This window comes from Theropithecus gelada, chromosome 7a (assembly GCF_003255815.1).
Source record: "Theropithecus gelada isolate Dixy chromosome 7a, Tgel_1.0, whole genome shotgun sequence".
Taxonomy (NCBI): Eukaryota; Metazoa; Chordata; class Mammalia; order Primates; family Cercopithecidae; genus Theropithecus; species Theropithecus gelada.
Genome location: NC_037674.1, coordinates 10,281,668 through 10,294,588, shown reverse-complemented (window position 1 = coordinate 10,294,588; position 12,921 = coordinate 10,281,668). Strand labels below are relative to the sequence as shown.

Genomic DNA, 12,921 nt, shown 5'->3' with positions numbered 1-12,921 from the left:
AAGAAAACAAAGCCCTGGCCGGGCGCGGTGGCTCAAGCCTGTAATCCCAGCACTTTGGGAGGCCGAGACGGGCGGATCACGAGGTCAGGAGATCGAGACCATCCTGGCTAACACGGTGAAACCCCGTCTCTACTAAAAATACAAAAAACTAGCCGGGCGTGGTGGCGGCGCCTGTGGTCCCAGCTACTCGGAGGCTGAGGCAGGAGAATGGCGGGAACCCGGGAGGCGGAGCTTGCAGTGAGCTGCGATCCGGCCACTGCACTCCAGCCCGGGCGACAGAGCGAGACTCCGTCTCAAAAAAAAAAAAAAAAAAAAAANAAAGCCTAAGCCAAATACAGGCATAATCCACAGAGGAAAAACTAAAGAAATTAAAGCCATTATTTTGTTAGCTAAAAGTTTCTGCAACTCTCTCATAGTTCTGTCAGAAACCTGTATTTGACTTGCCATTAATTATAAGTAAGCACGTGATGCTTATTTTATAGATACACAAATAACTCTTTTGTAATTATTTGGTTTTTTTAATAGACTGCTAAAAAGCCTACTAGGACTTCTTTAAAGCTTAAGTGAGCAAACCAATTCAAAATGAATTTTTATTCTTTTTCTTTTCAGATTTTTAAGAAGAAGCCAGACCACTTCCCATTCTTTTTTAAACACATCTTGAAGGCGGCCTTAGCTGAAACTGATGGTGAATTTTCACTTCATGAACAGACAGTCTTACTACTTTTTCTTGATCATTGCTTCAATAGTTTGGTACTTTTACTTTATATTTTGGGGTAATTTTCAAGTTTTCTTGTTCTTTTAGGTTGAGTTTAGATGAAATTACCTCTGTAGCCAACTCTTCATCCATAATAGTGGCGAATAAGGATAATGCTTAGCTTGATTTCAGCCACTTATCAGTAAAACCATTTTGTAAGATATGTTCACTTTTTAATAGATTTGAACTTGATACTTAATTTTTTTCTATCTAGACTCTTAAGAAAAATGATTATAAGAACTGAAACTCCAAAGAGAGAGCACAAAAAGGAGAAGCAGCAAGGAGACTGGTTAATATGGAATTGTAGTAATGAGATCTGTGCCACAAACTGCATATACATACAGGGATGTAGTTTCATTACTTTTCATCATGCCTTTTGCACAGGCTGGTTGGTCAGTAGGAGAGTTGTATTTTGAGTTAACTGATAAAGGCCATTTGTAGATGATCTTTGAAAATGTCTTGTGTGTGATACATTTTCATCCCTCATAAGATTATCTTCTAAAAAATTAAATTTTTTCAGTAATTAATGTTTTATTTGAGTTTTCCTACTGTGGTTATCTGATAAATATACATATTTATCTAGTGCCTCTGAATTGATAATTCACTTACACCCATGCAGGAGAATGCACGGAGTTCTTTCTTATCCTGAAGACTGAGTGTTAATAGATGGATAGTTATTAGCTGTTTCCATGTACTATCTCACATGGATCTTTTAAAGGCATAAAAAAAGATTTATGATGCCTGCACTGGATACCACTGTTATCTCTTTAACATTTATTAAACTAAACAGAACAAATAGAAATATAAATAGATGTGATTTCTTATCAGAAACTAAGCAGAAATAAGATTTTATTAGTATTAGTAATTTGGTGATAGTTTTAACCAACTTACCAAACTAGTTTATTATTGAAATGCTTTATCTTTTAAAATATGCAGTCAATTCTTATTTGAGGTAGTTACGTTCATTTTATAAAGTAGCTATGAACACTGAATGAGCTAATGCTGAACCATTACTCCTTGAGGAAGTACAGAGTTAGGTTCCTGCAAGCGTTGGTCATGACATTATACAAACTATCAATACATAGCCTTATTTTATGTGTGTTTCTATTTAAAGACAGCTTATTTATTGTATATTGTTGATTCATTAACCATGAACTCACTGCCAACAGCACTATAATTATGCCTGAACGAAGCTTGTCTAACATACGTATTTTCTCTGTAAGACATATCACAGCCTTCTTGCACCCATGAATATCAGACAGCACTTCAGCCTTGGGCTTGGTGCCATTTTAAACAGTGAAATCATCAAAAAGCACAAACATGCCAAAAAAAAAAAGTACTCAATGAGAATGAAGCAGAGCATCAGTTCAGTCTCACCTGAGAATGTGCACGTCAGGCAACTCAGATTTTTGTCTGGATGACTGTGAAAGCACATGGAGTATTGATTTTGGGGTTACAAATACATTTTTGTTAGTGTATGAATTTGCAAATACAAAATCTGTAAATAATAAGGATGGAATCTTTTTTAAAACATTGAACTTTTTAATATCAAAATATTAATTGGAAAATATTGGTGGCGTGTTTTCCATCCAGGACTTAAAAAGGCAGTAATACTTCTTAATGTAAAGACTTAGGTAGAAATGCTGGTATGTTTATGAACTTGTTTCCTTCATGCCCTAAACAGGAGGTAGACTTGATACGGAGTCAAGTACAGCAGCTTATCTCCCTCCCAATGTGGATGGGCTTACAGCTGGTAAGTCTCTAATTTCAGAATCTTAGGAATGTATGTGTTATAAGTAGAGCATGTGGTTTTAGAGTCTATAGCCTTAATCTTGGATATACAAGTGGTAGGTAAATACCCCTTTTCTTAGAAAAACCACTTTGCATTAACTTACAGATAAAGTTTTTATGTGCATTCGATGTTTAACTTAATTTTAGTAATATAAAATGAAGAAGGTAGTATCTATTGAACTTGTAGAGAAAGGGGGGTTAATTTAGCAAAGTATAGATGAGACTAAATGTGGACTTGAATTTTTTTTTCCTTGATTAGAGTATATATGTAGCTGTAGGAGAAGATCTGGATCATACCTAATATTAATGACTTCCATTTTTTCATAAAGTCTTCATTGGGTAATATGTGCAAGCACCAAAGCCAAATTAATACATCTTAGGTAAAGTTAAAACTATCAGATTTCAGTGTAATGCTTTATTCAGAGTTTCATTTCCTGCACATAGGTGTTTCTGCTTATACTCAGATATGCAGACTCATTCATAAGTACCAGTTGATGGGCATGAAAACATAAGGCACATATAAATAATTAATACTAAGTTAAAAAGTGACAACATGCTAATGTGGACATTTCCTTATTTACTTGTGATAGCTGTTTTTTGTGCATTTTTTCAGACTCATATTTTTCAAACCTCAGTGATTATGCTAAGTGTTGATGCATATATTTTTCAGACTTAGCTCTTTAAGTTTTGAAATAAAGAAATAATTATTGAGCTTACAATCTTGATTGCTCTCTTTTGTACTCATATATTAGAAAACTAGCAAATAGTTGATCTAATCCTTATCCTTGTAAACTTTGAGGTTACTGGTAATTTAATAACACATCTCTTCTTCAGGCACGATTGGAATTAGAATTAAAAAAGACACCTAAGCTAAGAAAATTCTGGAACTTGATTAAAAAGAATGATGAAAAGATGGATCCAGAAGCAAGAGAACAGTATGTTGGCAGAGCTTCATTTCATGTTGGCTTATTATGCTGGATTGTGGACTTTAGATGATGTTGACTGGTTTGTTGTTTCCCTTTATATAGTGCTGAGCCCAAATAAGTTATTATAATAAGTGCTTTTACCTAGACTGTCATAAGAATATTTTTCACAAAGATCTAAAGCAGAAACCAGAACATCATGCTTTTCCTTCTTTTCCTTCTTTCTGTGCTACTAAGTATATATAGTTGACCCACTGTTTTTCTCCCTGCCTATTGTCCGTGTCCCTCATGGATGATTCTCAATTTGCTCCACTATCTTTAGGCTATTAATATAACTTTTTGTTTCTTTTCTTACTCCTTCACTTTTTTTTGGAGACCAAGTTTCACTCTTGTTGCCCAGGCTGGAGTGCAATAGTGCGACTGTGGCTCACTGCAACCTCTGCCTCCCAGGTTCAAGCGACTCTCCTGCCCCAGCCTCCAAGTAGCTGGGGGATTCTAGGCATGCGCCACCACGCCCAGCTAAGTTTTTATTTATAGTAGAGATGGGGTTTCTCCATGTTGGTCAGGCTGGTCTTGAACTCCCGACCTCAGGTTATCTGCCTGCCTTGGCCTCCCAAAGTGCTGGGATTACAGGCATAAGCCACTGCGCCCAGCCTAACTCTAAACTTCTTACAAGGCTTTCAGAAGCTTCCAGCTGTTTCTTGTGACTCTTGTAAATCACTGGAATACTCTAGTCATTGTTTCTTAAGCATTTCTTTCCTAAATCCCTTTCCTCTTCACTCCACTTAATTGAATATTAACCATATAAACACTCTTCCAGACCAACTACTTTAGATCATAGTGCTTTCATCTGAACTCCTAGAACACATGCTCTGATTTTTTTTGAAACACCAGCTGTTTATGTAATGATTGGGATGTTCTACAATCAGACTTAGCTAGATTCCACACTCAATTGCTGTATGACTTTGGGCAAGTTACTTCACCTCTAAGCCTCATTGTGAAATCTGGACAATATTTCCCATTTCCGAGGACTGTTATCAGTATTAAATATGATGTGAAGGCCGGGTGCAGTGGCTCACACCTGTAATCCCAGCAACTTGGGAGGCCGAGGCAGGCGGATCACAAGGTCAGGAGATGAGACCATCCTGGCTAACGTGGTGAAACCCCGTCTCTACTAAAAAAAATGCAAAAAATTAGCCGGGCATGTGGCGCGTGCCTGTAGTCCCAGCTACTTGGGAGGCTGAGGCAGGAGAATGGTGTGAACCTGGGAGGCGGAGCTTGCACTGAGCCGAGATCATGCCACTGCACTCCATCCTGGGCGACAGCGAGACTCCGTCTCAAAAAAAAAAAAAAAAAGAAAAAGATGTGAAGTGTTTAGCATAGCTTAGATCCTGGCACCATGCGTGCTTAATTAGTGTCAGGCAGTTTTATTAATCGCATACTGGCATGTATTACTAATTGTGTTTATAATATATGACTTGTTATTACAAGTAGATTTTAGCCATTCCCCTTCTTTGTATTTCCAGCAGGACTGTTACAAGCATTTACAGCTATACGATACTTGATACATGTCTGTTCATTAGTGAATGTATCCTAAAGTAGTAATGAATAGAAAATTATTTTTTAAGCATTTGATCTTTAGCTGTTGTAATACTCTCTTATACTTAAATGTTAAAATATAATATTTTTCATCGCATTTTAACTACATTAAATGTGAGATTTTTAATGGTAAGGGCAGACTATAAATGGAATTTTGAAACTTCTTTCTCGGTCTGACTTGTAAATCACAAATGAAAATGTTTGGCTGGGCGCTGTGGCTCAGGCTGGGTGTCATGGCTCATGCCTGTAATCCCAACACTTTGGGAGGCCAAGGCGGGTGGATCACAAGGTCAGGAGTTCAAGACCAGCCTGGCCAAGATGGTGGAGCCCCATCTCTACTGAAAATACAAAAATTAGCTGGGCGTGGTAGCAGGCACCTGTAGTCCCAGCTACTCGAGAGGCTGAGGCAAGAGAATTGCTTGAACCCTGGAGGTGGAGGTTGCAGTGAGATGAAATTGTGCACTGCACTCCAGCCTGGGCAGCAGAGCGAGATTCCAACTCAAAAAAGAAAAAAAGAAAACGTTCACGGTGCAAGAAGGAGGTGCTTGCTTAGGTGGCTTATTAGATCAGTAATGTGACTCTCCTTTTCTTCATATAGCACTGCATTTACATAGAAGAAGCTGTGTATTCAAGTTATAGTCCCAGCTTCACAGAGAAATGAACAGTTGAGCAGTATAGGAAAGCCATTATCAACATTTAGAATTTACTTTTGAAATGACTATTTTTCGAAAATAATTGGTCAATGTTCTTTCTGATTTTAGGGCATATCAAGAGAGGAGATTTCTTTCACAACTCATCCAGAAGTTTATCTCTGTACTGAAGTCAGTCCCACTTTCCGGTAACTATCTTTTTTACTCAATGCATTTGGGAAATTCTCATATAACTGCCCCTGTGGTATTTACTCATCTCTAATATAAAAACTGTTCTTGGAATGATTTTAAATTGTATTGGCAAAGTGTATGTCCTCTCCTTTTTAAATATATTACTAGTGTGAGTATTGGGACTGCCTTTAAGGTTATTTTATTTTGTTTTATTTTATTTATTTTTTGAGACAGAGTCTTGCTCTGTCACCCAGGCTGGAGTGCAGTGGCATGATCTTGGCTCACTGCAACCTCCCCGTCCAGGGTTCCAGCGATTCTCCTGCCTCAGCCTCCCGAGTAGCTGTGATTACAGTCTTGCGCCACCATGCCTGGCTAGTTTTTTATTTTTGGTAGAGATGAGGTTTATCCATGTTGGCCAGACTGGTCTCGAACTCCTGACCTCAAGTGATCCATTCACCTCAGCCTCCCAAGGTGCTGGGATTACAGGCGTAAGCCACCACGTCTGGCCTAAGGGTTATTTTAAAGGCACCAGTGTGGTTATTGAAATATTCCTTTAAGTAGCAAATATTTTTATCACCTAATTACTAGATCTAGGTCCCGTCTAAGGTGCTGGGATACAGTTGTGAACAGGAAAATTACAGACCATATTTGCATGTTATTTATAATATGGTGCTGAATAGTGTTTTTAGTACTATTGATACTGTTTGGAGGAAAAAAGGAGAAATATTACTGATATTTGAGCTAAAAGACTAAATAGAAGGATTTTCCTCCATCATAGCTCCATTTATTGATTTAAAAAGTAAGTATATATTATATAGAGTATATACTATATAAAAATGTATATATATTTTTATTATATATATAAAATAAAATATAATTATATATAATATATAAAATATAATTATAGTTTATTATATTTATTATATATTATATATGTTATTAATTATATATATTATGCTTATTATTGTATTATTATATAATTGTATATAATTATAATTGTTTATTATTATTATTTTTTGAGACAGATTCTCACTCTGTCAGCCAGGCTGGAGTGCAGTGGCACAATCTTGGCTCACTGCAACCTTCGTCTCCTGGACTCAAGCAGTTCTCCTACTTCAGCCTCCTGAGTAGCTGGAGTTACAAGCGTGTGCCACCACGCCCAGCTAATTTTTGTATTTTTAGTAGAGACGGGGATTTACCATGTTGGCCAGGCTGGTCTTGAACTCCTGACCTCAGGTAATCCACCCGTCTCAGCCTCCCAAAGTGCTGGGATTACAGGCATGAGCCACCATGCCCAGCCAGTTGTTTAATATTTTTAAGTGGAATATAATCTAAGAACAGCTCTATAGGTGTACCATATTTATATTTTTGCATCAGAAAGTGCAGCTTTTAAAAAAATACAATGGAATGAGTTATAAATGCTGACCCTTCAAGTAATATTTTACAGCTGAAAATCACAGCTACAATTCAGTGAGGAGTTGATACCAGTGCAGTAAATCAGTTGTATCTGATTTGGGGCACAGTACTGCTGCTAGCATTAGTATAAAGAAAACGTTTTATGCTTATAATCTTAAGTCACTTAATGTTAGTGTATCTATATCTTAACACTAAGTGCCTTCAACCTGGAAAGAGGACTAAGATTGGGTTTTCTTCTTTCTTTTTTTTTTGAGACGGAGTCTTGCTCTGTTGCCCAGGCTGAAGTGCAGTGGCGCGATCTCGGCTTACTGCAACTTCAGCCTCCCAGGTTCATGCCATTCTCCTGTCTCAGCCTCCCGAGTAGCTGGGACTACAGGCGCCTGCCACCACGCCTGGCTAATTTTTTTTTTGTATTTTTAGTAGAGACGGGGTTTCACTATGTTAGCCAGGATGGTCTCAATCTCCTGACCTCGTGATCTGCCCGCCTCGGCCTCCCAAAGTGCTGGGATTACAGGCGTGAGCCACCGCGCCTGGCCTAAGATTGGGTTTTCTTGGCACAAAGAGTAACATTGAGTGCTTTGAGGTACTAATGTCTATAGAACTAATGTCTATAATAAAAATTGATATCTCTAACTGTGGAATGTTTATCTAGGGTCATCTAGGTTTCAAAAACAAGAACATAGGGCGTGCAGTAATTTAATAGCCTATAAACCACTTGCTGTTGCCACTATTTAGAAAACAACTTTTTTTTTTTTTTTTTTTTTTTTTTGAGATGCAGTTTCATTCTGTCTCCCAGGCTGGAGTGCAGTGGTGCAAACTCAGCTCACTGCAACATCTGCCTCCTGGGTCCAAGTAATTCTCCTGCCTCAGCCTCCCGAGTAGCTGGTACTACAGGTGCACACCACCATGTCCGGCTAATTTTTGTATTCTTAGTAGCTATGGGGTTTCACCATGTTGGCCAGGCTGGTCTTGGACTCCTGACCTCAAGTGATCCCTCCTCAGCCTCCCAAAGTGCTGGGGTTACAGGTGTGAGCCACTGCGCCTGGCTAGAAAACATCATTTCTTAGTCTTGAGTTTTTATCAAAACTTGTCAGCTTGCTGGCAAAGGAACTAACAGGATGGTGACAATAATTTGCCAGTTCAGAATGGGTATGAAGATAGATGGATTATATACTTAGGAAACAGAAGGCTAATTTTTCAAAGATTTTAAGAAGGATTGTAGTTTCCTTTTAAAATAGGGTCATTAAAAACGGAATGCCCAGATGAGTTGTTGAAAATCTGTGTAGGATAGTCTGAGATGTTAAGATTGCTGTTAGAAGGGGAAAAAAGTTACAGTGTAGCAGAGACAAAGATAAGGATATATTTGTGCCTGAAATTGGGATACCAAGGGTTCTACCTTAGGCAACATGCCCAGTAGACCAGCTATGGTAAAAACATGCAACTTTATTCACCAGGGCACAGAACTTGAGCACCATGCATTGTTTTCTAATTTTAAATAGGCCATTGCCAGTAATTTCTCAAGACATAAATAAAGATACAGAATTCAGAATTTGCTCACTCTTTTAGTTTGGGAAAAAATGTTTTCCTTTGACGGTTACAAGAACAAAAGATAGCAACAAAAGATTGGTTTGAATGGATTTAATTTAAAAATTGCTCCTTTAAATTTTTATTTTAAACAACTGTATGTGTATGTCTCAGAAAACCTGGGTTCCAGTTCTAACCAACCATTCTGGCTTTACACCTTTATCAGGTCATTTTCTCTGATCATGTTTTTCTACCTGGAAAATGAAGATCTAGAATAGATGCTCTCAAAGGTCTTTTCCAGCTAATAATTTCTATACTTCTGTTATTTCAGGGTTTGGATTATGGGCATATGCTAGCTGAAAAAGTTCCAGTTAACATTTCTGTATATGTTAAACACAAAAGTATTCGCATTTCTTGCTTTACATTAAGCTTTCCGTTTTCCTGTACACTACAGATAAATAAATGGATTTTTATGTAAGCATTTGTAGGATGCCTTCTATAGGTCTGGCACTGGGTGTTAGTCACTGCTGCAAGTCTTTAAACTAAGTAGCAACAGGAAACCTAAAATTATCTTTGTTTTAATTGAAACCAACTTGACAGGATGGTTTTAGTTGGTAAAATGGTAGACCATTTCCTGGCATTGGAAAAAAGCTTGTACTCTGAAAGAATTTCATGCCCTAAGGTTGTAATTATTTAAAAACAAAAATAAATGTTTGTAAAAATAGTATATTATGCTCATAAATAGTAATATAATAAGCTAGTGATTTAGAAGGTATTTTTATTGTTCGTTGTGTCATTGGCATTCTAATGTTAAAGTAATATATGTACAGTGGAAAAAATCATAAAAATTATCTCCCTAGTTTTCAGTGCAGTTTAAAGGTGTGTGTGTAGATACACATGTGTGTGTGTTTATACATATGAGAAAACTCTCAGAAGTTTAGAATGTAAAGACAATGAGGAAAGTGGAGCAAAAACTGATATAAAACTGCCTTCTAGTTTTTATATCTCTAAGTTTTTCCAAGATCTAATTAAATACGGATTTTTAAAGATTAATACTTTTAAAATGTCTTTGCAAACCTGATTTTTAAAATGTGCTTCTGACCCAAGCTAGATTTTTTATTTTCTCATATTTGTAGAGCTAAGTATCAGGGTAAGACCTGCCTTAAAAAATACATATATGTGAGATCCTCATTCTAGATCATAGTCCAATTCTGGTGAATAAAAGACAAATGACTTTATTTAAGTTATTAAATAACTGCCAGTTTTCAGAAACAGTGTGCAAAATGGTCTAGTAAGAAAATTCTATCATGCTTTCTCTCTTATGTCTAGAACCTGTCACTATGGACAAAGTTCATTACTGTGAAAGATTCATTGAACTTATGATTGATCTAGAGGTAAGAAATCTACAGTGACCTTTTGTTATATAATCATTAGGGGGTCCAAGATTAAGCATATGACTATATATGAAGTATTTTTTTTCTTTCCTTTTCTTTCAGTACATATGTAGTATATATTTATTATACATATGTATTGTATTATTTATTGTATACATATATATTATACATATGTATAATAATACAATACATATTGGGCGCCCATGTATTGTATAATGATATAGTATACATTATTTGTTGATATACATTAATATACATTATACATTAATAAAAAGTTAATACAATACAATAAAATACAGTAAAAATACACTAATAAAATAAAAAAAATTATTTTCTCTTCTCTTATTTTCTCTTCTCTTTTCTTCTTTTCTTTCCTTTGAGACAGGGTCTTGCTCTGTCACCAAGGCTAGAACGCAGTGGCGCTGTCTCGGCTCACTGCAAGCTCCGCCTCCCAGGCCTCAAGTGATCCTCCGGATCCACCTCATACTCCTGAGCAGCTTAGACTACAGTTGGGCACCACCACGCCCAGCTAATTTTTGTGTTTTTTGTAGAGACAGGGTTTCACCATATTGCCCAGGCTGGTCTCAAACTCCTGGGCTCAAGCAGTCCTTGCACCTTGGCCTCCCAAGTAGGAGGATTGCTTGGGATTATAGGTGTGAGCCACCGTGTCTGGTCTATATGAAGTACTTCTTCATCACCTCAAACTCGTTTTACTTTGCACCTGTTTCAGGGTGTCACTTAGAGAAGGAAGTCACGAGTAGTTGGCCCTTGAGGTTTTCAAATGACTGACTCATCTATCATGGGCTGTTGTGTGTAGAAAAAATATTACGTAGTGTAGTTATTAAACATGAGTCTAGCAGTGACAATTTATTTTGTGTCATACTTTAATACCCCTCATACAGAGTTTTCTATAGTGGCTGAAGTCATGGGTTTATAATTGTCTCCTTAAATAATCTCACTTTTCTAAACGTGCCCAATGTTTGCGAAGAAAAATATAGCTGCTGTGTTCAATTTTTTTAAATGAAGATTCTTAAAAACAAAAAAAAATTTGTACTCTTTCGCGCAGGATTTGCTGACAAGTTCAGATACAGAATTGATTTCCTTTCCTTTCTCATTAATGTGGGAAATTGAAAGAAAATCTGTTCCTTATCTGGAGAAGTAAGGTGGTTTCTTGATACAAGTATTAGCATATTGGACTAGCAGTCATTCATGAGATCTTTCAAATTCTAGCTTTGCCAGTAACTAATTTATAACTTCTGAGGGTCTCAATAACTTCATCTATAAAATGAGGATATTTGATTAGATTAGTGATTTGCAAGCTATGGTGTAGGGGAACATGAGGAGAGGAAACAGGAATCTCCACATAGGAATTTGTACTTCCTTTTTTCTCAGAGCAACTCCACTTTTAAACTTGCACACAGTACATATGGGATTTTATGTAGGATTTTGTTGGAAAACTACGGGACAAGATGATCTGTGAGATTCCTTTAGTGCTAGATTTCCTTCCTTCCTTCCTTCCTTCCTTCCTTCCTTTCTTCCTCCCTCCCTCCCTCCTCTTCCTCGCTCCCTCCCTCCCTCCCTCCCCTTCCTCCCTCCCTCCCTCCTCTTCCTCCCCCTCCTTCCTTCCTTCCTTCCTCCCTCCCTCCCTCCCCTTCCTCCCTCCCTCCCTCCCTCCCCTTCCTCCCTCCCCTTCCTCCCTCCCTCCCTCCCTCCCTCCCCTTCCTCCCCTTCCTCCCCTTCCTTTCCTTTCTTTTCTTTCTTTCTTGTCTTTGACAGAGTCTTGGTCTGTCGCCCAAGCTGGAGTGTGGTGGCAGGATCTTGGTTGAAGACAACCTCTGCCTTCTGGGTTCAAGCAGTTCTCCCTGCCTCAGCCTCCCGAGTAGCTGGGATTACAGGCGCCCATCACCACACCCAGCTAGTTTTTGTATTCTTAGTAGAGATAGGGATTTGCCCTGTTGGCCAGGCTAATCTCGAACTCCTGACCTCAGGTGATCCACCTGCCACGGCCTCCCAAAGTGCTGGGATAATAGGCATGAGCCACCATGCCCGGTCCCTTATTTTCAATTTTATCTTAAAAGTTCTTTGATCATCATTATTGCTTTTAAAACCAAAAACATTGCCACTGGGTTTATTTACAGCATGAACGGGACCTCTTGCATTGTGTACCGTGTGTCTATTGGAAGGTTGGAGGGTGCCTTGTGTGTGATTAATACTTGTGAGTTAAATATCAGTACATTTCACTTCTAGCTGTGGAGAATAGATGCAAACTTACTGTTACGATGTTTGTTTTTCCCAGGCCCTATTACCCACAAGGCGCTGGTTTAATACCATCCTGGATGACTCCCACCTTCTGGTTCACTGTTACCTTTCCAATCTTGTTCGTAGAGAAGAGGATGGCCATCTTTTTTCCCAGGTGAATATTTATGTATCTGAACATATTTATTGTTTTACTTTCTAAACTGATCTTTTCTTTGCCACACAACTGGCAGTTATCAGGGCATAACACAAACTCCTGGTTATTTTAAAGTCATGTCTTAATGTGTAAAATGAATGTATTCTTATATAGATTGCCTCTAGTAATTATATAACTTTTTGTTCATTATATGTGATTTTTATTATTGCACTAAATTATGATTGGGGAATACAGTCACACATGGTCACAAGTTTTGATTTTATGTGAAATATAATAGCTGATGGGC

At 37.7% G+C, this 12,921-nt stretch overlaps 1 protein-coding gene across 1 annotated transcript in view; it reads left to right on the top strand.

The window, feature by feature from the left end:
• AQR (aquarius intron-binding spliceosomal factor) overlaps nt 1–12,921 on the top strand; it is a 112,790-nt gene that overhangs the window by 22,465 nt on the left and 77,404 nt on the right. The window contains exons 6-11 of the mRNA XM_025390443.1: nt 610–750; nt 2,439–2,507; nt 3,380–3,480; nt 5,829–5,905; nt 10,158–10,222; nt 12,519–12,635. Coding sequence (XP_025246228.1) covers nt 610–750; nt 2,439–2,507; nt 3,380–3,480; nt 5,829–5,905; nt 10,158–10,222; nt 12,519–12,635 — 570 coding nt within the window. The remainder of the gene's footprint in view (nt 1–609; nt 751–2,438; nt 2,508–3,379; nt 3,481–5,828; nt 5,906–10,157; nt 10,223–12,518; nt 12,636–12,921) is intronic.